Consider the following 26,910-nt stretch of genomic DNA (forward strand, 5'->3'; position numbering starts at 1 on the left):
TACTAGGTCCACCACTATTTGTAGCTGTGACGGAGGTGCTGGCTCAGAATGTAAAGGAGGGTTTACCGTGGGAGTTGTTGTATGCAGATGATCTGGTGTTGATTGCAGAAAGTGTGGACTGAAGGAAAAGATGAACAAGTGGAAGGAATGTATGGAGACAAAAGGTCTGAAGGTGAATATCGGAAAAATGAAGGTGATGGCAAGTGGTAAAGCATGTGGGGAGGTGGAAAGAACTGGGAATTGGCCGTGTGCTGTGTGCAGGAAGGGTGTCGGAGTGAACTCCATTCAATGTACAATGTTCGCTGAGTGGGTTCATCAAAAATGTAGTGGTTTGAGAGGGTCATTAACCAGTGTGGCAGCTACATTCAAGTGTAAGGTGTGCACAGAGGGAGCTGCAGTGGGGTCATTCCATGTCAAATCATCAAAGAATCTGCCGTCATCTCTCAGATTTTTGTAAAACTTTGGGAACCAATTGGGACCCATGAAAAACAGCTAGAACTCAAATATTTTTGCTAACAGCCTCTTAATTAGTGAGATACAGGTTAACGAACTTTGGACTAATTAGCGCGATGTCGCGAATTCAAATGGCCATATCTCTAAAAGTATAACACCTAGAGAGCTGGTTTTGGTGTCATTTTAAAGGTATTTTCATGCCCTATAAATTTGTCTGGGCAACATTTTCCTACCTCCAATCACAAAAAAGTTATCACAAAATATAAACTTCAATCGTGAATCCAAAGAAAATGTATCCTTCAAATTTCCTCAAATTCATCCCAGATGTACCTTATGATGTCAAGAAGCTTCCACATAAGTTTTCTGATGGGCACTCCAATAGTTTCTGAGATATGAGCAATAATGTACATGTACGTATGGCATATAGGTTCGAAAATCAGCATTTGTAATGTATTATACAATCATTCTAACCTAGCCATGACAGGGAACACAGGGAACAACCATCAATTGCTTTGAAGTATCATATACTTTCATTTTCAACTGGGCCTGAGGGGAATTCTCATCTGGGGAATTCCAACTGGGATTTCCCATGTGGGTAATTCGAGGTGATGCAACTTTCACAGTCTAAGATCCCCAGGAAAAGTCCAAGTTGGCTTAGTGTAATGCTTAGGCCTGCCACCAACAGAAATTGGCAGTTCACTTCTGAAGGAGCTGCAGAAAAATGACGACTGCCAAGGAAAAGTTCATCTTGAAGCAGAAATCCTGCTGCAATCCCTTTGGAGCTCATGAAAAACCAAAGTCGTCTGGCTTGAGAGCTGTTAGCCAAAAAGCCATAGCCGCTCATCCAAGCCTCAAACTGCAAAGTGCACAGAAAATCTGTACCCAGTGTCGTAAGAAACTGGCAAAAAGACAACCAGGTGTGGTAGAGACTCAGAGTGAAATACCATTACCAGTGACCAGCAGCGCTATTAGCAGTAGTGAGGACAATGATGGTGGAGGTGAATCACCAATACCAGGCAGTTCAGGGGAGTTTGAATTTCATTCTCCTGAAATGGAACTGAATACACTGAATGAGTCTTTGGGATTGATTGGAGAATCACCTATTCCAAAAAAGAGACTTGCTGCAGATAAATATGTGAAATCCAAAACCAAGAAAATCGGTGACACTGTGAAGAAAAAATTGGAAATCGCGACAGGATTGCCATCTAACAAACTCCAGGATGCAGGACAGGAGATGATAGAACAACTCAAGCACAAGTTTGAATCAAGTTTGAATCAAGTTTGAAACTTACACCTGGGATGATCGATCACAATGTCTCAGCCATAACTGGTTATGTTACAGTGGATTATGATGGTCACTGGTGGGTTGCATGTGTCATGGAACATACCCCAGAGAGGCATGAGGTGGATGTTAAGTTCCTCCATCCACATGGACCATCCCCATCATATACATTTCCGGAACCAGCAGACCCTCTCACTATTGACTACCAGGATGTGCTTACTACTGTTGAACCAACCACTGCAACTGGAAGGACATATTGTATTTCCAAGAAAGAAACAAGTGCTGCTGTTGCTGCATTGAAGAGGAAATTGAAAGCCTAAGTCAGGTTAGTGAACACTGTGTACTTGAACTCACTTATTGATTGTATAATACATTACAAATGCTGATTTTCGAACCTATATGCCATACGTACATTTACATTATTGCTCATATCTCAGAAACTATTGGAGTGCCCATCACAAAATTTATGTGGAAGCTTCTTGACATCATAAGGTACCTCTGGGATGAATTTGAGGAAATTTGAAGGATACATTTTTTGGGGATTCACAATTGAAGTTTATATTTTGTGATAACTTTTTTGTGGTTGGAGGTAGGAAAATGTTGCCCAGACAAATTCATAGGGCATGAAAATACCTTTAAAATGACACCAAAACCAGCTCTCTAGGTGTTATACTTTTAGAGATATGGCCATTTGAATTCGCGACGTCGCGCTAATTAGTCCAAAGTTCGTTAGTCTGTATCTCACTAATTAAGAGGCTGTTAGCAAAAATATTTGAGTTCTTGCCGTTTTTCATGGGTCCCAATTGGTTCCCAAAGTTTTACAAAAATCTGAGAGATGACGGCAGATTCTTTGATGATTTGACATGGAATGACCCAGTGGAGGAAATGTTGATTTGGATCTTGGAGACGGAGTGAAGCTGGAAGGTGTGAAAACATTTTGCTCCCTCGGAGACATGCTGAATGGAGAAGGTGGATCAGACTCGGCAACGGTTGCAAGAGTGAGATGTGCATGGAAGAAGTTTCGGGAACCGAGTGGCGTGCTGACGAGGAGTGGAGGGTCATTGAAGCTGAAGGGAAAGGTGAATGCTGCCTGTGTGAGAAGTGTTATGATTTATGGGAGCGAGACATGGGTAATGAACGTAGAGCAGCAACGAAGGCTGGAAAGCGTGGAAATGCGAATGGTTCGGTGGATGTTTGGAGTATCCTTGCGAGAGAGGAAGACAAATGATGAATTGTGAAAGATGATGGGAATAGAGCCTGTGATGGATGCTGTGAAGAGAGACAGGTTGAGATGGTTTGGTCATCTGTTGAGGAAGGATAAAAGTGACTGGTTGAGAAGAGTGATGGAAATGAATGTAGAAGGAAGTAGAGGACGGGGAAGACCGAGAAAGACTTGGCTGAAGGTGGTGGAAGAAGAAATGCAGGCAAGGGGTCGAGAAAGGAACAAGGGGAGATGGAGAAAATAGGGCAAAATGGAGAAGATTGTCATGGGGCCTGCAAAGCTAACCCCTGCTATAGCAGGGAAAATGGCCTTAAAATGCCTGTTGTTGTTGTTGTTGTTGTTGTTGTTGCGTTATCTGGAGAAGATTCACTTGAATATAACAAGGATTACAACAAAGTTAATAGTACACTACACCGGCATATACAATCACAGACTCAACACGTCGCAAATAAAACTTCTGCTCGACTCTGTTGAATTCAGTTCCTTCATAGTGTTTCGGCGAACAAAGAAAATTCTTAAAGTCTTGAGGAGTCAGGAGGGGTCAGGGTTTTGAGACAGTTTGGCGCCCATGGGCACGGTAGAACATCTGTTTAACATTTCAACCCAGGCCATAAAGATAAGTAAACTTAGATGAAAAAGTGTAGACATGGTGTTTTCATCATGCCAGCACCTACTGGAGACTCCATCTGATCTTGTCTGGAAAACAGCTTCGTTCGCCTTTTGTATATTTCTTCCTTGAACAGATAATAATCAATGTAAACTTTATTCCGACAAGTATTCCTAAGCACATCAAACACACATTTTCTATTACCCATAATGCAGATTGATCAAAGATTTATCACTGAAGTATATTCTTCATTTTTTTGTTGGCAATATATATATATTGAAGACAATAACTGGTGTCTTTGTCTTGATCCGTGAGGATTTAAACAATTAATGGGAAGAGACCATCATTGGAGGCTTGCCATTGCCTTTAAACTGCAACAACGAATGACACTTATCAATCCTGAGAATGAAATTAAGTGAAAAACAAATTTGAAACAAGATGCCAGCGATAGCTCGCCTACTCTTAAGAGAAAGACATGAACATGTTGGAAGTCCATGCAGACTTCCACAGAAACCACACCCAGCTGTCCATCAGACTTGTAATTGATATTGAACCAAACCATGACGACCCTCGGAGATGAATTGTACAATACCCTCAACATCAAAGATGAGGGAGTTGAGAGGACACAGGAGGTGAAAATATTAATTTTGTTTCACAGGTTGTGACTACAGTGTGGTCATTCTTGTTATAATTCGATTCCACCCAGGTACGCTTTAGTTTTCGAATGAGCAAAATGCCATTTTATCCTTTCTCTACTTAATCATATTATTTAAATACATATATATATATATTATATATATATATATATATATATATATATATATGTATATATATATATATATATATATATATATATATATATATATATATATATATATACATATATATATATATATATATATATACATATATATATATATATATATATATACATATATATATATATATATATATATATATAATTTCTTGCTACGGTACTTTCTTTCCTCTCTTCTTAATTCATCCTCCCTTTCTTCTTCAATATCTTCACCACATTCTCGTTCTCATGGAGCTCGTAGTTGCATAATTTCTGGCAGTGTAGTTAAGCTCCTGATGTAGTTTCCCCTGAATAAATCGAGAGGAATTTCTCACCTCCTCTGAAACCTCTTCATTTTTCTGCACTTCACCGACCCCATGAGCACACCTAATATGTAGATGTCAATTCAATTGATTTTACTAAAATAAATTTGCACCACAATTCATTAATTTAACAGTTTGCTGAGCGTTCAAGCAGGAATTCTTTATTCGTCAAAGCACTGGGTTTTCAACATAAATTGTACTGTAAAAATGAAATGAAAACCTAAATGAGTTATGGGTCTTTATGAGCATGAGGAAACAACCAGAGAAGGATGTCAGGGTGTTTTAGACTTTCTTTCAATAGCAACTGGAGATCCACAGCAAAGGTTGCGGATGGTGCCAGCCAGCTCCAGGCAGTGCAAGATGCGACAGCGTTCAGCTTGTGAGGAGATCACATTCACAGTACCTTCAGCCATGGCCTGAAGCTTGCTGGAAAAAATATGGAGGTCCTGGAGGAAGAGGCCCTCTGGACCTGGTGTTGCAGGGGGTAGCTCCTCCAGGCTCGAGCCTCCCGCAAATTGAAATTGTATTCGTTTAGCTCGAGTGCAACCCGGCCCTCGTTCCTCCACCCAGTTCAGCATCCTGCAGCAATTAAATGGAGTTCCGTTTGGTCATTGTTTCATAACACTTACCAACCAAGAAATGGAAGAATGCTGCTAACTATTGTCTGTACCAACCATCAACAGCTCTTGTTTTTGTATACACGTCATGTCCTCCAATGTTCAACATTCACCAGTTGTGCCAGCAGGCAGTTGATAAATAGAAGCTTAAGGATTAATATTACCCGTGCAAAAACATTACACGTGTAAAAGGTATTCTTAATATTACATACACCACTCACAATAAGTTAGGGATATTGTGGGAGTGAGTTTATTTTTTTTATAGGGGTTAGGGTTAGGGTATTGAAATCAAGAATGCTGTGTTTTTTCACACTCATTAATAACCATAGAATTAGAACCAACAACTTTTTTCAAAATAATTAATACACAAAATCAACCACACCGAAGAACCTGCCAATATCCCGAACTTATTGTGAGTAGTGTATATCTTAATATTAATTGTACATTAATATTACACATGCATCTTAATATTACACATGCAAAATGTATTCTTAAAATCATCTATATCTTAATATTACACATACCTTAATATTACACAAATCTTAATATTACACATATCTTAATATTACCTATATCTTAATATTACACATATCTTAATATTACACACATCTTAATATTACACATATCTTAATATTACACACATCTTAATATTACACATATCTTAATATTACACACATCTTAATATTACACATATCTTAATATTACCTATATCTTAATATTACACATATCTTAATATTACACACATCTTAATATTACACATATCTTAATATTACCTATATCTTAATATTACCTATATCTTAATATTACACACATCTTAATATTACACATATCTTAGTATTACACATATCTTAATATTACCTATATCTTAATATTACCTATATCTTAATATTACACACATCTTAATATTACACATATCTTAATATTACCTATATCTTAATATTACCTATATCTTAATATTACACATATCTTAATATTACACACATCTTAATATTACACATATCTTAATATTACACATATCTTAATATTAGCTATATCTTAATATTACACACATCTTAATATTACACATATCTTAATATTACCTATATCTTAATATTACCCATATCTTAATATTACACATATCTTAATATTACACACATCTTAATATTACACATATCTTAATATTACCTATATCTTAATATTACCTATATCTTAATATTACACACATCTTAATATTACACATATCTTAATATTACCTATATCTTAATATTACCTATATCTTAATATTACACATATCTTAATATTACACACATCTTAATATTACACATATCTTAATATTACACATATCTTAATATTAGCTATATCTTAATATTACCTATAGCTTAATATTACACATATCTTAATATTACACACATCTTAATATTAAACATATCTTAATATTACCTATATCTTAATATTACCTATATCTTAATATTACACATATCTTAATATTACACACATCTTAATATTACACATATCTTAATATTAGCTATATCTTAATATTACCTATATCTTAATATTACCTATATCTTAATATTACACATATCTTAATATTACACACATCTTAATATTACACATATCTTAATATTAACCATATCTTAATATTACACATATCTTAATATTACACACATCTTAATATTACACACATCTTAATATTACACATATCTTAATATTAGCTATATCTTAATATTACACATATCTTAATATTACCTATCTATATATATAAAACACAGTTTGTGTGTGTGTGTGTGTGTGTGTGTGTGTGTGTGTGTGTGTGTGTGTGTAATGTTACCGATAGACTCCTAAACGGAGAGGCTTACGTGCTTGATATTTGGCATAGACATGGCCATTGAGCCTGGGACGAACATGGCCGAACTCAAAATATTTGACGATCCATATTTTTTATTCATATTTACCTCAGCGCATTTCAGCGCACGGAATCAACGGAATCAGAGCAGGTGGGCGCTGATTCGCTCAGAGTGATCACGTGATGACGCTATGACGCTATGAACGCCATGACGCTATGAACGATATGACGCTATGAACGCTATGACGCGATGACGCTATGAAAAAAAAAATCGCTATGACGCTATGAAACGATATGAACGCGATGACGCTATGAACGCTATGAACGATATGACGCTATGACGCTATGAAACGCTATGACGCTATGAACACTATGAACGATATGACGCTATGACGCTATGATGCTATGAAAAAAAAAATCGCTATGACGCTATGACGCTATGAACGCTATGACGCTATGACGCTTTGACGCTATGACGCTATGAACGCTATGATGCTATGACGCTATGAACGCTATGACGCTATGAACGATATGACGCTATGAACGCTATGACGCCATGACGCTATGAAAAAAAAAAATCGCTATGACGCTATGAAACGCTATGAACGCTATGACGCTATGACAAAAAAAATCGCTCGCTTTACAAAGGGGCTCGCTCTCCCCCCGTTCCTCTCCCCTCCCCTTCCCCCTCACCCTCCCCTCCCCCGCCCGGCAATGCCGGGTACTTCTGCTCGTATCTTAATATTACACACATCTTAATATTACACACATCTTAATATTACACATATCTTAATATTACCTATATCTTAATATTACACATATCTTAATATTACACATATCTTAATATTACACACATCTTAATATTACACACATCTTAATATTACACATATCTTAATATTACACATATCTTAATATGACACACATGTTAATATTACACATATCTTAATATTACACACATCTTAATATTACACATATCTTAATATTACCTATATCTTAATATTACACACATCTTAATATTACACATATCTTAATATTACACATATCTTAATATGACACACATGTTAATATTACACATATCTTAATATTACACACATCTTAATATTACACATATCTTAATATGACACATATCTTAATATTACACATATCTTAATATTACCTATATCTTAATATTACATACATCTTTACATCGGAAATCTCGCGAGATCTTTGTCGGCGAGTTAGGGTTGGGGTTAGGGTTAGGGTTAGGGTTGCACATGCATCTTGAAATAAAATTAATATTACACATGCATCTTAATATTAAATTAATATTACACATTAATATCTTAATATTACATAAATATCGCACATACATTTTAATATTATATTAATATTATACATTCATCTTAATATTACATTAGCCTGGTGTTGGCTTAGTGGTTAGGGTGCCGGCTTGGGATCCTATGATCCTGGGTTCGAATCCTGGTCGATCGCTGAATTAACGCCAGGGGGGTTGACTCAGCCTGTCATCCTTCCGAGGTCAGCAAATTGAGTACCAGTTCACTGGTAATTCCCTGTGTGTCGCAAGAGTCGACTAACAGGGTTGGTGGCAGGAAGGGCATCCGGCCATAAAACATTGCTTCAAAAAGGGGACCATGGTGCCTGAAAAAGGCCAACCCCTGCTTTGCAGGGAACAAATGGCCTCTAAAGGTGGTTCTTCATCTTAATATTACAATAATATTACACATGCATCTTGATATTACACATACATCTTAATATTACACATTAATATCTTAATATTACATAAATATTGCACATACATCTTAATATTACATTAATATTACACATCCATCTTAATATTATATTAGTATTACATAAATATTGCACATACATCTTAATATTACATTAATATTACACATCCATCTTAATATTATATTAATACTCGCAGAAGTACCCGGCATTGCCGGGCGGGGGAAGGGGAGGGGGAGGGAGAAGGGGAGGGGAGGGGAACGGGGGGAGAGCGAGCCCCTTGGTAAAGCGAGCGATTTTTTTTTTCATAGCGTCATAACATCATAGCGTTCATAGCGTCATAGCGTTCATAGCGTTTCATCGCGTCATAGCGATTTTTTTTTGTCATAGCGTCATAGCGTCATAGCGTTCATAGCGTCATAGCGTTCATATCGTTCATAGCGTCATAGCGTTCATAGCGTCATCGCGTTCACAGCGTTTCATAGCGATTTTTTTTTTCATAGCGTCATAGCGTCATATCGTTTATAGCGTTCATAGCGTCATAGCGTTCATAGCGTTTCATAGCGTCATAGCGATTTTTTTTTTCATAGCGTCATAGCGTCATATCGTTCATAGCGTTCATAGCGTCAAAGCGTTTCATAGCGTCATAGCGTCATATCGTTCATAGCGTTCATAGCATCATAGCGTTCATAGCGTTTCATAGCGTCATAGCGATTTTTTTTTTCATAGCGTCATAGCGTTCATAGCGTCATAGCATCATAGCGTCATAGCGTCATAGCGTCATCACGTGATCGCTCTGAGCGAATCAGCGCCCACCTGCTCTGATTCCGTTGATTCCATGCGCTGAAATGCGCTGAGGTAAATATGAATAAAAAATATGGATCGTCAAATATTTTGAGTTCGGCCATGTTCGTCCCAGGCTCAATGGCCATGTCTATGCCAAATATCAAGCACGTAAGCCTCTCCGTTTAGGAGTCTATCGGTAACATTACACACACACACACACACACACACACACACACACACACACACACACACACACACACACACACACACACACACACACACACACACACACACACACACTGTGTTTTATATATAATATATATAGATTATACATGCATCTTAATATTACTTTAATATTACACATGCATCTTGATATTTCATGAATATTACACATGCATCTTAATATTGTATTAATATTACACATTAATATCTTAATAATACATAAATATTGCGCATACATCTTAATATTACACATCCATCTTAATATTATATTAATATTATACATGCATCTTAATATTACATTAATATTACACGTGCATCTTAATATTATATTGTGGCGGACACAAAAGCCCACTGACGTGGTGACATCATTCCGCGCACCAAGTGGGCGAGGGCCACGCCCGAGGGGTAGGCGTGGCCTGAGGATATACACGGGGCGCGCAGCCCAGAGCGGGCTAGTGTTACAGTGAGCTCCTGAAATAAAGACGCTTATAAGTTATAAGTTACCGCTTGTCCGCTTCCTCCTTGCTCGCAAGCAGCGCGCGTAACGCCGTGCTTTACTGGTGACCCCCTCGACGTTGGATCTGCCGGAGCGATCCTTCCACACGCGACGCCATTGCCATGGCCAACTTCATCAAACTTCCCGAATTTTGGGAGGCTCAGGCCGAAGCCCAATTTCAGCTTCGGCGCCTCACCGGCGATGACACGCGCTATTGCCACGTCGTCGCCTCCCTCGGGCCCGGCACGGCCGCTCGAGTTGTGTCCGTCCTTCACCACCCACCGGACGGCCACAAGTACGAGGCACTCAAGCGGCTACTCCTAGCCACGTTCGGCCTCACGGACGACGCACGGGCCGACCGCCTCCTGGATCTCCCCGAGCTCGGTGACACGCGCCCGTCGGTCCGAATGGACCATATGCTGTCACTGTTGGGCGACGAAGCCCCCGGTTCTCTATTCCGGGCGCTTTTCCGTCGCCAACTTCCAGCGCAGGTTCGCCTCGCGTTGGCCGGGACCGGGCTAACGGAACCCCGAGCATTGGCAGCCGAGGCGGACAAGTACTTCGCCGCTTCGGACACGCGGGCGAGAGTCGGCGTGGCCGTCACGGCCCTCGTGGCTGATGCTGCTGATGCTGCTGATGCTGCTGATCCACAGCATCAGCTTATACAGCATACGCAGCATGCTGATACGCACCTCGTGACCGCCGCCACGCCCCGCCCACCGCCGCGGCGAAAACCGCCACCGTGGGGAAACCCGCCAACTCCACCGGCCTGGCGGAGCCAGCCACGCTCCTCCAGCTCCACCACCTGGTGCTGGTTCCACGCCAAGTTCGGCCACGAAGCTGGGCAGTGTCATCCGCCATGCTCCTTCAACAGGTCGGGAAACGCCCGGGCCGGCGCTCAATAGTGGCGATGAGCGCCGGCCGTTCGAGCAGCCTGCTGTTCATAACGGACACCTTCTCCGGGTGCCGTTACCTGTGCGACACGGGAGCGCAGGTGAGTGTCGTTCCCGCCGGCACGTCAGACAAGCATGCCGCAGGTGGGGGCCCCGCGCTGCTTGCCGCAAATGGGACGCCCATCCGTACGTACGGAAAACGCTGCCTCTCTCTGCGGTTCGGAGGGCAGGTTTTCCGATGGACGTTCGTCACCACCGACGTGCCCATGGCACTGCTTGGCGCGGACTTCCTGTGCGCTAATGGGCTCCTGGTCGACGTCAAGCGCAGATGTCTTGTCCAGGCCGAGACGTTCAGCTCGCTTGCTTGTGCGTTGCCCAGCTCGTCGAGCAGCTCAACGAGCGGCTTGCCAAGCGGCTTGCCGACCGGTTCGGTTCTGGCCACGTTGGTCTGTACGCTTCCGGCAGCGGACGCATTCACCCGCCTCCTCGCCGGCTTCCCGGCCCTCACGCGGCCCACCTTCTCGGCGGGGGCCGTCAAGCACGGGGTGGCCCATCACATCCCCACCGTCGGGCCACCGGTCTACGCCCGGGCACGCCGCCTCGAGCCGACGAAGCTGGCGGTGGCAAAAGCGGTGTTCGCTACCCTGGAGCGACTCGGCATCGTTCGGCGCTCAGAGAGCGCTTGGGCGTCGCCGCTGCACATCGTGCTGAAGCCCGGCGGGGGATGGCGACCGTGCGGGGACTATCGCCGTCTCAATGACGCCACGACTCCCGACCGCTACCCCGTCCCCCACATTCAGGACTTTTCCGCCCGTTTGGCGGGCATGTCCTTCTTCTCGAAGGTGGACCTCATACGCGGCTACCATCAGGTCCCCGTCAGGCCGGAGGACGTCCCGAAGATGGCGGTCATCACGCCATTCGGACTCTTCGAGTTCCTGCGCATGCCCTTCGGTCTGAAGAATGCGGCTCAGGCGTTCCAGCGACTGATGGACAGCGTCCTGCGCGACTTGGATTTTGTCTACGTCTACCTGGACGATATCCTCGTCGCCAGCGCGTCCCACGAAGAGCACCTACGCCACCTCTGCACGCTCTTTGAACGCCTGGGCCAGCATGGCCTGATTGTGAAACCCGCAAAGTGCCGGTTCGGCGCCGCCATAATCGATTTTCTGGGGCACCGTGTCACCAGGCACGGAGCCGTCCCCCTGCCGGCCAAGGTGGAGGCGATGAAGGGGTTTCCGCGCCCCCGCACGATCAGAGGGCTGCAGGAGTTCCTGGGCATGGTGAACTTTTACCATCGGTTCCTGCCCCGTATCGCCCAGCTCCTGCGCCCCCTGCACGAAGCTCTCCGAGGTAAGCCGGGCAAAGGCGACGTTACCTGGACCGAGCAGATGGACACGGCGTTCACGGGCGCGAAGCTCGCCTTGGCTAACGCCACCATGCTCGCGCACCGGGCGCCCGATGCACCGATCGACCTCACCACCGATGCCTCGGACTACGCGGTGGGCGCGGTGCACGAGCAATGGGTGCGTGGAGCTTGGCAACCGCTGGCGTTCTTTAGCCGGCAGCTTCGCCCGCCCGAACGCCGTTACAGTACCTTCGACCGCGAGTTGCTCGGGCTTCACTTGGCGGTCAGGCACTTCCGCCATCTGCTCGAGGGCCGTGCGTTCACGGCCTTCGTCGACCACAAGCCGCTGATCTTCGCGATGGGCAAGGTCACCGAGCCGTGGTCGGCCCGGCAGCAGCGTCACCTCTCGGCCGTGTCCGAGTACACGACGGACATCCAGCACGTCGCGGGGAAGGACAACCCGGTGGCGGATTGCCTTTCCCGGGCCGTCGCCCATGCAGTCCACCTCGGCATCGACTATGCCCGGATGGCAGCGGACCAGGCCACTGACCCCGACGTCCAGGCCTTGCGGACCGCCGTCACGAGCCTTCGCGTCACTGAGGTGCCGTTCGACGGCGTGGGCGCGGCCCTCTTGTGCGACGTCTCCCTCGGGCGTCCTCGCCCCATCGTGCCCGCGGGCTGGCAGCGCCAGGTGTTTGACGCCATCCACGGCCTGTCCCACCCGGGCGCGAGGGCCTCCCAAAGGCTGATCGCCGACAAGTTCGTCTGGCATGGCCTCCGGAAGGCCGTCCGCGGCTGGGCCAGGACGTGCCTCGCATGCCAGCGCGCCAAGGTGCACCGGCACACCCAGGCCCCGTTGGCCCCGTTCACGGTGCCGGAACGCCGGTTTGACCACGTCCACGTGGACCTGGTGGGACCTCTGCCCCCCTCGCGGGGTTTCACCCACGTCCTCACCATGGTGGACCGCACCACCCGGTGGCCGGAGGCCGTGCCCTTGCCGTCGACAACGGCGGCCGATGTCGCGCAGGCTTTCATCGCCACCTGGGTCGCCCGGTTCGGCGCCCCCTCAGACATCTCGTCCGACTGCGGCCCCCAGTTCACCTCGGAGCTCTGGGGGGCGGTCGCGCAGGGGCTCGGGGTCCGGCTGCACCGAACCACGGCCTACCACCCCCAGGCTAACGGCCTGTGTGAGCGATTTCACCGCTCATTCAAGGCCGCGCTCCGGGCCACCCTCCGCGATGGTGGCTGGGTCGACAGGCTCCCCTGGGTCCTGCTGGGCCTCCGGACGGCGCCCAAGGAGGACCTGCGCGCATCCGCGGCGATGTTGGTCTTCGGGCAACCGCTGCGGGTGCCGGGCGAGTTCCTCCCCGACTCCACGGCACCATGGTCCGCGGCACAGCAGCGCTCCGCTCTGCAAGAGACCGCCCAGAGGTTCGCCCCGGTGCCAACGGCATGCCACGGGCACCCACCAACGCACGTCGCCCCGGAGCTTCGCACGGCGGAGTACGTCTTCGTCCGCCACGATGCCCACCGGACACCACTGCGGCCCCCGTATGACGGGCCTTTCCGTGTGCTGGAGACTGGGTCGAAGCACTTCACCCTGGACATCGGCGGTACTCCCGACCGCGTTTCGGTAGACCGCCTCAAGCCGGCCTACCTCGACGTGGACCATCCACCGCCAGTGGCCCGACCCCCACGTCGGGGCCGCCCCCCTGCGGGCGGACCCCGGCACCGCCCAGCCCCGCCGCCACGCCGCCCCCCGGTCCTGCACCCATCCCTGGGGCAGCCAGGGGCATCCCACCTGGCATTCCTGCACCCCGGACGCCGCCGATCGCCAGGGGGCGCTTCGGCCGGGTCATTCGTCTGCCCCGCAAACTGGCCCTCCAGGTGCGCGGGAATTCTGGGGGGGGGGGGCGCGTGTGGCGGACACAAAAGCCCACTGGCGTGGTGACATCATTCCGCGCACCAAGTGGGCGAGGGCCACGCCCGAGGGGTAGGCGTGGCCTGAGGATATACACGGGGCGCGCAGCCCAGAGCGGGCTGGTGTTACAGTGAGCTCCTGAAATAAAGACGCTTATAAGTTACCGCTTGTCCGCTTCCTCCTTGCTCGCAAGCAGCGCGCGTAACGCCGCGCTTTAATATTAATATTACACATGCATCTTAATATTACATTAATATTACACATCCAACTTAATATTATATTAATATTACACATCCATCTTAATATTATATTAATATTACACATCCATCTTAATATTATATTAATATTACACATGCACCTTAATATTATATTAATATTACATGTTAATATCTTCATATTACATAAATATTGCACATACATCTTAATATTACATTAATATTACACATACATCTTAATATTATATTAATATTACACATGCATCTAAATATGATATTAATATTACACGTTAATATCTTCATATTACATAAATATTGCACATACATTTTAATATTACATTAATATTACACATGCATCTTAATATTATATTAATATTACACATCCATCTTAATATTACATTAATATTACACATACATCTTAATATTATATTAATATTACACGTTAATATCTTAATATTACATAAATATTGCACATACATCTTAATATTAAATTAATATCACACATCCATCTTAATATTAAATTAATATTACACATTAATATCTTAATATTACATAAATATTGCACATACATCTTAATATTACATTAATATTACACATCCATCTTAATATTATACATGCATCTTAATATTACATTATAATTACACATGCATATTAATATTACATTAATATTACACATGCATCTTAATATTATATTAATATTACACATCCATCTTAATATTACATTAATATTACACATGCATCTTAATATTATATTGTTGTGGAAATGAGAATTATGTTTTTTTATTGTTGTAAAAAATATCACCCTCCTTCCTCCAGTTGTTGTGTATAAAGGTCAAAGGGGTGTCCCTCAGTTAGGTCATATACAATCACGTTAGCCAATCATAGATTTCCTCCTTGTTGATAGTTATTTCCTTATTCTGTGTATTAGGTTAAGGCTTTGTCTTCCATTAATTAATACTCCATTGCACCGAATTCAAATAGATAGATCCCCTTTTTCAAATTCCCCCAAAGCCTTTATTACCAACTGCATTTGCCTCCATTGAGCACGCGGTCGGCTCGGAGAAGAAAGGCGTGTCTCCACCTCGTCATAGAGGGGAGGAGTGAGCCAGCCCTTGCCGACCAACCCAGAACGAGGGGTTTGGCTTGAGAGGGCGGAGGAAGAGCAATCGGGGAGGTTCGTAAAGGTTAGAGGGTGGGGCTTATATAACCCGTGGGGGACGCCCCCACCTCAGATGAGTCCTGGGAAAGCACGCGACGTCCCCACGGCGGCAAAAAGAGACGATTAAGTTCAAGAGAGAGAGAGAGAACCCGTCACGCCAGACCCCACCAGCAGCTTTGGCTCGACCAGCAGGTTGGCTCCACCAGGCAGCTCCGACCCGTTACCCCGCGGGAACCAGGATCGGTGGCATCGGTGGCCGTCGAGGTCCAGCCCGACGTCCTGTGCGGGATCAAGCTCCAGCCAGCTCCGTGCCTTCCTCCCCTTCTCATCCCTCCAAACCATTTCTGCCATTCCATCCTCTTGTGTACGTGAGTTTGTTTTGTTTGTTCTGTCCTGGGTTAAGTAAGACTGTTTATAGGTAAGCTAAGGTGCACTGTGTCCGCTTCTTCTTCTTTTGTTTTTATTTTATTATCCTTCGTCCTCCTTGGTTTCTTTTAATTGTGTAAATATTAGTAATAAATTCTAGTCGTATTTCAAACCCTTTTTGTCTTCTTTTTCTTCACATCCGTCGTCTTTGTCTTTTCCCCATTGAATACCTGTGGCACGATTTGGCCAACGTTCAGGATCGGGTTAGTCTTTGTTAACGGTTCGTGCCGCGGCTGCCATCCGCTCGGCAAATTAACATCTTATCCGCGGTCGCGAACGAAGCTGCTCACCTGCCTCTGGAGGGAGCTTGTGCAGCTTCAGGGACCACGTCGGTCAGTCACAAACGAGGGGACTAATCCCCCCTCGAGAAGGGATCCGAGGCCGACATTGGGTTCCGCAACATTTGGTGTCGGGAGCGAGATTCGGACCTGAAGCGCTTAGCGCGCTCAAATTACGAGTGGGCCGAAATTTTGTTTTATAAAATCCTAAATTTAAAAAATCGTGCCATGGATGGTCAAGGCGACGGGATGCCGGTGGGGGGACTAGAAGAGGGGTTAGGGGTAACCCAGGACCAGAGGGAAGAAATGGAGGAGAACAATGAGGAGGTGGTTGAGGAGGTGTCAGGTGCGCAAAATGGCGCCCTCGCGCACGTGGTTGTAGCGGCACCAAATTTAGCCGCGCCCATGGTCGCAGCAGCCGAGCCCGAGATGCCGGAGTACATGAAAATAATTATGATGCAAATAATGGCCAAATTCGACACCCAAAAGGAAGAAACGAGGGCAATGAGGGACGAAGCAAGGGGTACCAGCAAACAGTTGGGAAATACATTTGAGGGTTTAGACAAGAAATTTGAGGGTAAATTTGAGGGGTTGGACTAAATTTGAGGGGTTGGACAATAAATTTGAAGGGTTAGACAACGGGATAAAAGAGGTAAAGAATGGGTTAACGGGGCTAGAAGATAAGATGGAAGGCAAATTGCGGGAGATAGGGGAGCAATCCGCCCGGGAAATCAAACGTTTGTGGAACCAGATAGAGGAGGTGAAAATCGGGTTGGAAGGTAAACTGGATGCTCAGAGGGATGAATTGGGACAGATGAGGGCGGCATCTACTAAAGAAATGGAGGAGATGGGGGAGGAAATAAGACGAGGTGTAAGCGAGGAGGTCTCGGGGGTACGCGAGGAGGTAAAGCGAGGTGAGAAGCATATGGAGAAAGAGGTGAGAAATGGGACGGCCAAGTTACAAGGGGGTATAGAGGACCTGACACAGGGGGTGGAACAGCTGACAGTGGGACAAAGGGAGTTGAAGGATCAGGTACAAAAGAATACCGCTGTGATCGAGGGGTTGAAGGCGACACAGAAGGAGATAAAGAGGGATGTAGCAGTAATAAAGAAGGAGTGTCAGACGGTACATGAGCGACTAACAACAAGGTTGGACGAGGTGACAGAGGCAATGGAGACGAAAGAACGGGAGGTGAGGACGCACATAGAGACGGTAAAGGAAAAATTAGAGGAAGAAATCGAGGGGGCGCACCGGGAAATGAAGGAGGTAAAGGAAAAATTAGAGGAAGTGGAAGAGGGGGTGAGTGAAATTAAGAAGAGACGGAGGGAAAGTAAGAAGGAGATAAGGGAGGAGGTTATGGAATATGTGCAAGGTCTGTGTTCAAATCATGATGATGTGCTCACTACCCAAATAAAGAGTTTGCAGGTGGCAGAGGAGGTGCGACGACGAGGTGCCGAGGTGAGTGGCGATGTACTCAGAAATGTATATGGTGTGAGGGGAGATCCAGTCGGCTTGGGGGGTGGAGTAGACCCGGGTGTTCGTGAGGGACCAATGGTGAGGTGTATGACTGGTCCGGAGGGTATGAATAAAGGAGGTGTGCAAGGAGGTCTGGCTATGGGAAGTGAGGGGGGTGCTGGTGAGCAAGGGTGTGTGGGTATGGAGTGGGTAGCGGGTTGCGGAAGGGCGACCCAGGCATCGACACCAAGAGGGGTAGTGTTTGGAGGGACGGGGGATGCGCGGGAGCCCCCCGGGAATAGCGTACTGTGGGAGCCCGAACGGTTTGGTCCCGCGTTGATCCCGCAAGGAGTGACGCGCGGGGTCCGGCCTTTGGGCGCCCACAAGGTCCCACTCGCGCCGTGTGACGGCAAGAGTGATTTGAGGGCGTACCTGGCGCAGTTTGAGTACGTGTGCAGAGGCAATGGTTGGAATCCGGACAAAGGTGGAGTACACCTGGTAGGGGCACTGCGCGGTGCGGCGGCGGAGGTGCTGACAGCTTTACCACCGGGTGCTCTCACCCTGTCAGCTCTCCGCGCGGCCTTAATTAATCGTTTCGGAATTGAACAGCAAAGCGAGCTTGTTAAAGCCCAGCTGGCGCAGCGAAAACGCAAGCCCCAGGAGACCATCGGGGAACTTGCCCACGATATTCGCCGCGCAGTGGGGATTGCACACGCGGACATGGCAGTGAGTTCCCAGGAAAGCCTGGCGCTGGATCACTTTATCCAGGCCCTTCCGGATCTGGAGCTCCGACAACAGCTCGCCATGTGGCACCCGCAGACCATGAGTCAGGCGGCCGACGCTGCGGCCTGTTGGGAAGCAGCGAGGCCCCTGGCCCGGGGAGGCGAGCGCCACGCCATGGCGGTGCGTCAGGTAGGGCCCGTGATGGGGGTCGCCCCCCCTCGGGGGCCCGCCCCCGACGGGGGCCCTGACCTGGAGAGCATGGTCCGGAGGCTGGTGGATCGGCGCCTAGCGGGACCTGGACCATGGCAGGCGGCTCCAGCGGTGGCACCCGGTAGTCCAGGACAGAGTACCCCAATTCGGACATACAGGGGGGGGAATTTGGAATACCGGAGGCAAGCACCTTACCAGGTGAGGTATTATAATTGTGCTCGGCTGGGTCACCATGCGTGGCAGTGCCGAGCTCCGCGCCGGGACATTCCCCGCCAGCTGATGCCCTCAACTCCGCCCCGTATAGATCGGCCTAGCCGACCTCAGACACCCCCCCGCCAGGGCCCGGGAAACTAGAACGTGCCGGGCATGCAGGGCGGTGTTCGGCAGTAGGGGATGGAGAGGAGTCCTCGTTGATGCGACAGGTCATTCATTGTGGCCAAATTGGAACCGGTAGTTTGACAATTCGATGCAAAATTGCCGGCGTGGGGGTAGACGCCGTTGTGGACACGGGAGCCAGCGCCACGATCATCAGCCCCATGATCCTTAATTCGAGTGCAGACGGCTGGGGTAAAATCCAGCGTCTGGAAAATCATACTTTGCAGTTGGCTACCGGGGCAACGGCTCCGATCATAGGGCGTGGTTTTGTGACCCTCAAGTTGGGCTCGGTAAAGAGAGAGATAGATGTTTGGGTGGCGGAGGTGTGCGACCCATGCTTAATAGGGTTGGATTTGTTGACTGCCAGCGGTTGTAAAATCGACTTGAGCCGGGGGATCCTGCAATGGGGAGTGGAAGAGCTACCATTGGAGGGGGTGAGCACGGTCGAGAGGGTGGAGCTGGAGGCTCCTGAGGCCGTGACCATCCCTCCGGGGGCCGAGGCCATAGTGCCGGCCCGATGGTCAGCTCGCCCGACATGGCAGGAGTCCTGGGGACTGGTCGAACCGGTGGCAGCGCGATCCATACCTGGGTTAATCGTGGGCCGCACCCTTGTAAAAACGGATGGGCCGGTGGTGGCCGTCCGAGTAATTAACATTAGTACAGAACCACGCACTATAGTGAGGGGCACGAAGGTAGCTGGCTGCACCCCAGTTAGCGAAGTCGCGTCAGTGAGGGGCGAGAACGTCCAGCCGAGCCGGCCCCAGGGAGAGCCTTCAATAAGTTCTAGGAATTGGCCCGATCCCATTTCCGAGATGGTGAATCGTAGTAGTGTAGAGTTGGGAGGTACCCAGAGGGAGGCCTTACACAAACTGTTTGGGTCCCATTTGGACCTCTTCTCCTTGTCCACCGAGGATATTGGACGTACGGGCCTGGTGAAACATCAGATCCACACTGGTGAGGCCCGGCCTATTCGTCAGGCCGCCCGACAGCTCCCTTGGAGCAAGAGGGCGGAAGCTGACAAGCAGGTTGAAAAAATGCTCGACGCAGGCGAGATCGAGCCCTCGGGAAGTCCCTGGATGTCACCTGTTGTGCTGGTTAAAAAGAAAGATGGGACCACGCGGTTCTGCGTGGACTATCGCCAGCTAAACAACGTGACACTCAAGGACTCATATCCCCTGCCAAGAATTGATGACACCCTCGATGCCGTTGCGGGCTCAAATTGGTTCTCAACTTTGGACCTCAAGAGTGGGTATTGGCAGGTGGAGATGGATCGGACAGGGAAGGAGAAAACGGCATTTTCCACAGGTAAGGGGCTGTATCAGTTCACTGTGATGCCGTTTGGTTTGTGTAACGCCCCCGCCACCTTTGAGAGATTGATGGAACATGTACTAGGCGGCATGCCATGGCAATCATGCCTGGTATACCTGGATGACGTCCTAGTACATGCCAAGACCTTCCCCCAGGCGTTAGCTAATTTGGACCAGGTGTTCGGGTGCCTCAGACAGGCAGGGTTGAAGCTGAACCCGAGTAAGTGCACCGTGTTTACAAGAGAGGTGGCCTATCTAGGTCACGTGATCGGCCACGAGGGGGTAAAAACAGACCCAGACAAAATTAAAGCGGTAGAGGAGTGGCCCGCACCACATACCATCAAGGAGGTGCGGGGATTTTTGGGACTCTGCTCCTACTACCGACGTTTTGTGGCGAAATTTGCGGAGTTGGCCCGTCCCCTCCACCGGCTTACGGAGAAGGGGACGCGATTTAATTGGACAAGGGAGTGCCACGAGGCCTTCCAAAAATTGAAGGGGTGTTTAACATCCGCACCCCTTCTAGCTTACCCCACTAGCGACGGGACATTTACCCTGGACACGGATGCGAGCCAGGAAGGATTGGGCGCAGTTTTGTCTCAGACACAGGAGGGCGTGGAGAGAGTGATTGGTTATTATAGTCGGGCCTTAAGTAGGCCCGAGCGAAATTATTGTGTTACTCGCAAAGAGTTATTGGCTATGCTGGCTGCCATGAACCATTTCCACCCGTACCTGTACGGGCGGAAATTTCGGTTCGAACTGACCATTCCTCCTTGCAATGGCGCCTTCGGTTCAAGGAACCGGAGGGCCAACTTGTAAGGTGGTTGGAAAAGTTGCAGCAGTACGATTTTGATGTGACCCATAGGGCCGGGAAGGCCCATGGTAATGCAGACGCACTCTCTCGGCGTCCTTGTCTGGGGGGAAACTGCAAATTTTGTGCGAGACACGAGGAGAGGGAGCAATTGGGCGATTCTGCCCCGATTCTCGTCGGCCGGGCAACCCGGGTGAGAGGGCCAATTTTGCCACTAACCGCGGACGAGGAATTTGGAAATTTGGCATGGAGCACGGCCAAGCAGGAGGATCCTGTTCTGGGGCCGGTGTTCAAATGGGTCAAATTGGGGCAAAGACCAAAGGGGGAAGAGGTCACCCCCCTCGGGGCGCCAACAAAGGCGTATTGGGCTCAGTGGCAGACCCTGGAGTTGAAAGGCAACATCTTGTATCGCAAGTGGGTGGAGGTTCCCTCTGATAGAACTTCCTGGCTGGTGATAGTCCCTGAAAAATTTAAGAACGTCATATTACAACAGGTGCATGGTATCCGCTCCAGCAGCCATTTGGGCAGGACAAAGACAACATCTCGGGTCCGAGGGAGGTTCTATTGGGTGAATATGGGGCGCAACATACAGGACTGGTGTCGGAGATGCGCCGCCTGTTCTGCCAAAAAGGGACCAGCACGGAGGATGAGGGCCCCCCTTTAATTACACCAGGTGGGGGCCCCCCTTGAGCGGGTAGCTATGGATATTCTAGGACCGCTGCCCCGCACCCGCCAAGGTAATAAGTATATCCTCGTTGTAATGGACTATTTCACCAAGTGGCCGGAGGCCTACGCCCTCCCCAACCAAGAAGCCGGGGTGGTGGCACAGGCCTTCGTGGAAGGATTTGTATGTCGGCACAGGATTCCACAGGAGCTGCACACCGATCAGGGTCGAAATTTTGAAAGCCAATTATTAAAAGATGTGTGCAGACTCCTGTCAATTCGGAAAACCAGGACCACGCCCTTGCAGCCACAATCTGACGGGATGGTGGAACGATTCAATCGAACATTGATCCAACAACTGGCATTGTTCACCACCACCCGTCAGGATGACTGGGATGAACATCTCCCGTACTTGTTAATGGCCTACCGAACCAGCCAGCACGGGGCCACCGCATGCAGTCCAGCGTTGCTTATGTATGGGCGGGAGTTACGGGCTCCCGCCGACTTGCTATGCGGTCCCGTGCCAGACACCACGGATACACCGCCGAGGGAGGGTTACGCACGTCACCTGGAGGAAGGCATGGAGAGGGTCCATGCCTTCACCCGCCACCAGCTCCATCTGGCGGGGGCCAAGATGAAGCGCAGGTACGACGACCGGAGCCAGGGGAGTCAGTACACTCCGGGGATGAAGATTTGGTTCTTTAATCCCCGGAGGCGGAAGGGTAGGTGCCCCAAACTCACTTCCCCCTGGCAAGGCCCGGGAGTCGTCCTGTCGCAAGTCTGTGACGTGGTCGTTAAGATCAAGATGGGGCCACGGGCCCTCCCTCGGATCGTCCATGCCGACCGGATAAGACCTTATGCCAGCGAGCAGGCGCCCTCGTGGATCGCCTCGGCTCTAGATGCCGAGGCAGGAACCAGTACCTCTTGCGACGGGGGCTCGTAGCATCAGAGGACTGGGGGGGGGGGGTGGTAGTGAGAGAAGCCCGATGTGGAGGGATGGCAACTCTGCCATCCCTCACAACGCGGGGGCAAAGGAGCAGTAGTTATGGGGTTGGCAGTGAAAACTAGCCCGGGAGGGTTAGGATATAGTGTGTAGGGATCTAGAGAAGATTGACCATAGGTAACGGTAAGGTTAGGTAGTGACAATGATACCTGTAGTGGGGACGCAGGTAGATTAGTTTGGATTATAATGACGAGGGAGCGCAATAGTTTAAAGGGGCGACTGGGAAGCGCAAGTTCCAGAGGGGAGTAGTTAGATAAGATGATGCCGTGTGGTTGAGAATCGGAAGTGTATTGAGCGTGGAAGTGTATGGAGCAGTGTATGAGTGAGTGATGGTGATGTGTGTTGTGTTGACCAAATGGTCCAGGGAGGAAGGATGGTGCAGGTGGCACCAGGTGATTGCACAGGTGTGCAACTATAGGTGAATGGAGAATGGTTGTGTGGATTACATGGAGTGTGGAATATATGGAGTATGGAATGGATGGTCGTGGAGTGAGTATGGTGGAAACAGTGGAGTGGATGGTGCGAAGGTGTGATGGGGGAAAGGAGGATGGACCCCCATCACGAATACCCGGGGAGGGTAGTGTAAGTGTTAGGTAGAGGGTATAGGTAAATTGTGGTTGGATATTGGCATCTGTGGTGCGTGGTGGAAGAATGATGGTTGAATGGGTGCATTAGTGTCGTGGAAATGGCTGGGCGTGTAGCCTGTTAGTATGTGTAGTTGGTTGAGCACTCCACCACTGTGAGGATGTTGGCCAGGTGAGGCCGCAGGTGGGCTCTGGGAGCCGGTAGAGTTGTGGATGGGGCCCGAGGATCCGGAGGACGGACCCGGGTAGCCCAGTGCCAGAGAGGGCACCGAGTGGGGAGAGCGCCAGAGGGCCTTCCCCAGTTAGATAGGTTAGGGTGAGGAGCTGGGTAAGCTCGGGAGGCAACTACAGTGGTGGAGGTGTGCAGGTGGGTAGACCTGCTGGGAGAGCTGCACGACCCAGCCCGGAAATTGTGCGAAGGCACAGGGAGTTGAATCGGGGGAGTGAGACCCCAAATTGAGAAGCACCACAGTTTGGTCAATGGGAATTTGGTTCTTAAAACCGCATAGAGTAAGATGGCCAATGGTTTGGCAGGGGAAGACCCCAGGGTAGTGTAAAGTGTATTAAAGTCATTTAGAAGTAGTTAGGATTGAAATCTCCTCGCACCATCTACATCCACTTACCTGGGGTGACGAAACTCCACACCATGCCAGGTTGTTTTGATTATTTTATTGTGCAAATGTTTTGGATTGCGAGATGCATCATGACGTGGGTGTGACATTGTGCTTTGTTGTTCCATCTCTTCCTCCTTATGAGGATTGATGATGAATTGGGTGATGGCAAATTTTGGATTAGAGGGATTGTGGGGACGAATTTGGTGTTGGGAAATATGGGGAAGACGTGACAGTAGTGACGAATTTGTAAATGTGTAGATTTTTGTACATATGGGGTAAGGGCAAGGGTAGAGTAGGTAACAGGGGGGGGTGACGTACGGTAGGGACGAGCTTTTCTCCGCTCCGTCTCCAAACGCACCTCGCCTTGCATTACCTTGTTTGACGTGTACCCTTGTGACCTTACCCCTCGCTCACCTGTCTTTCCCCCCCCCCCCCCCACCCTTGTCTCCCACACGAGGACTGTGCGCCACTGGGCGCCGAGGGGAGCGTGCGGGAGTCCGCCATTGTGCACCCGAAACTCCCGGAACCAGCTGTCTGCATCGATGCACCACCTTATGGACCACATGTCTGTGGCTGAGCAGCACTGATGGACCCCATGGGTTGGTGCATGGCCCCTCTGCTGCAACCGGCCATGAAGGCCCGAGATCTTGCTGGCGGACCTTGGTCACAGGGCACCTATGCCACAGGTGAACCACATATAGTCGGCCCTGTGGGCCATAAATAAATAAAAGATGGACGCATTGTGTGCCTTTTTATTAGTCCAAATAGGCCGCCAGCAAAGAAGAAAGACAACATCAGGAAGAGAGCAATAGCCAGCCGAGGGAGCCGAAGAGGAAGACACCACCAGGGGTTTGGGTTTATTTTTATTCATGAACTGTGATGACTGTGCACCAAAGGGTGCTTTGTGGTGCTTGATGGTGTTTTGGTGCGTTTTTGGTGCTTTCTGGTGCGTCGATGCAGAGCAGACTGTCTCCCCCCCAAACGAAAAATCACAGGTCCTGGGTTAGTTTTGTAAATAAAATAGAGTAACTGTAAATAATGCTCCCCCATCGTTCATGTTGTAGTTTGAAGACAATTCCGCAATTCGGTTAGTTGTGGGCGTGAGTCTGTTAGGCAGGGTGCAATGGAGCAGCGGGACATAGTTATTGTGTTTTAAAACTGTCACACTCAGGGTCAGGTTAAATGTAGAGGGAACTACACTTACTTGCCACACTAAATGTAAAAGTAATAGGCCCGGGACATGCCTAAGAGGAGGAGGGTGCAGTGTTGTGTGGAAATGAGAATTGTGTTTTTTTATTGTTGTAAAAAATATCACCCTCCTTCCTCCAGTTGTTGTGTATAAAGGTCAAAGGGGCATCCCTTAGTTAGGTCATATACAATCACGTTAGCCAATCATAGATTTCCTCCTTGTTGGTAGTTATTTCCTTATTCTGTGTATTAGGTTAAGGCTTTGTCTTCCATTAATTAATACACCATTGCACCGAATTCAAATAGATAGATCCCCTTTTTCAAATTCCCCCAAAGCCTTTATTACCAACTGCATTTGCCTCCATTGAGCACGCGGTCGGCTCGGAGAAGAAAGGCGTGTCTCCACCTCGTCATAGAGGGGAGGAGTGAGCCAGCCCTTGCCGACCAACCCAGAACGAGGGGTTTGGCTTGAGAGGGTGGAGGAAGAGCGATCGGGGAGGTTCGTAAAGGTTAGAGGGTGGGGCTTATATAACCCGCGGGAGACGCCCCCACCTCAGATGAGTCCTGGGAAAGCACGCGACGTCCCCACGGCGGCAAAAAGAGACGATTAAGTTCAAGAGAGAGAGAGAGAACCCGTCACGCCAGACCCCACCAGCAGCTTTGGCTCGACCAGCAGGTTGGCTCCACCAGGCAGCTCCGACCCGTTACCCCGCGGGAACCAGGATCGGTGGCATCGGTGGCCGTCGAGGTCCAGCCCGACGTCCCGTGCGGGATCAAGCTCCAGCCAGCTCCGTGCCTTCCTCCCCTTCTCATCCCTCCAAACCATTCCTGCCATTCCATCCTCTTGTGTACATGAGTTTGTTTTGTTTGTTCTGTCCTGGGTTAAGTAAGACTGTTTATAGGTAAGCTAAGGTGCACTGTGTCCGCTTCTTCTTCTTCTGTTTTTATTTTATTATCCTTCCTCCTCCTTGGTTTCTTTTAATTGTGTAAATATTAGTAATAAATTATAGTCGTATTTCAAACCCTTTTTGTCTTCTTCTTCTTCACAACCGTCGTCTTTGTCTTTTCCCCATTGAATACCTGTGGCACGATTTGGCCAACGTTCAGGATCAGGTTAGTCTTTGTTAACGGTTCGTGCCGCGGCTGCCATCCGCTCGGCAAATTAACATCTTATCCGCGGTCGCGAACGAAGCTGCTCACCTGCCTCTGGAGGGAGCTTGTGCAGCTTCAGGGACCACGACGGTCAGTCACAAATGAGGGGACTAATCCCCCCTCGAGAAGGGATCCGAGGCCGATGTTGGGTTCCGCAACAATATTAATATTACACATTAATATCTTAATACTACATAAATATTGCACATGCATCTTAATATTACATTAATATTACACAT

General features: G+C 48.4%; 1 protein-coding gene across 1 annotated transcript in view; it reads right to left on the minus strand.

The window, feature by feature from the left end:
- Positions 1–4,805: 4,805 nt before the first annotated feature.
- The window catches only part of BLVRA (biliverdin reductase A), a 35,434-nt gene continuing 13,329 nt past the window's right edge, over positions 4,806–26,910 (minus strand). The window contains exon 7 of the mRNA XM_068117169.2: positions 4,806–5,262. Coding sequence (XP_067973270.1) covers positions 4,956–5,262 — 307 coding nt within the window. The 3' untranslated portion in view covers positions 4,806–4,955. The remainder of the gene's footprint in view (positions 5,263–26,910) is intronic.

The sequence above is a fragment of the Myxine glutinosa genome, chromosome 5, assembly GCF_964187855.1.
Source record: "Myxine glutinosa chromosome 5, kmMyxGlut1.1, whole genome shotgun sequence".
Taxonomy (NCBI): Eukaryota; Metazoa; Chordata; class Myxini; order Myxiniformes; family Myxinidae; genus Myxine; species Myxine glutinosa.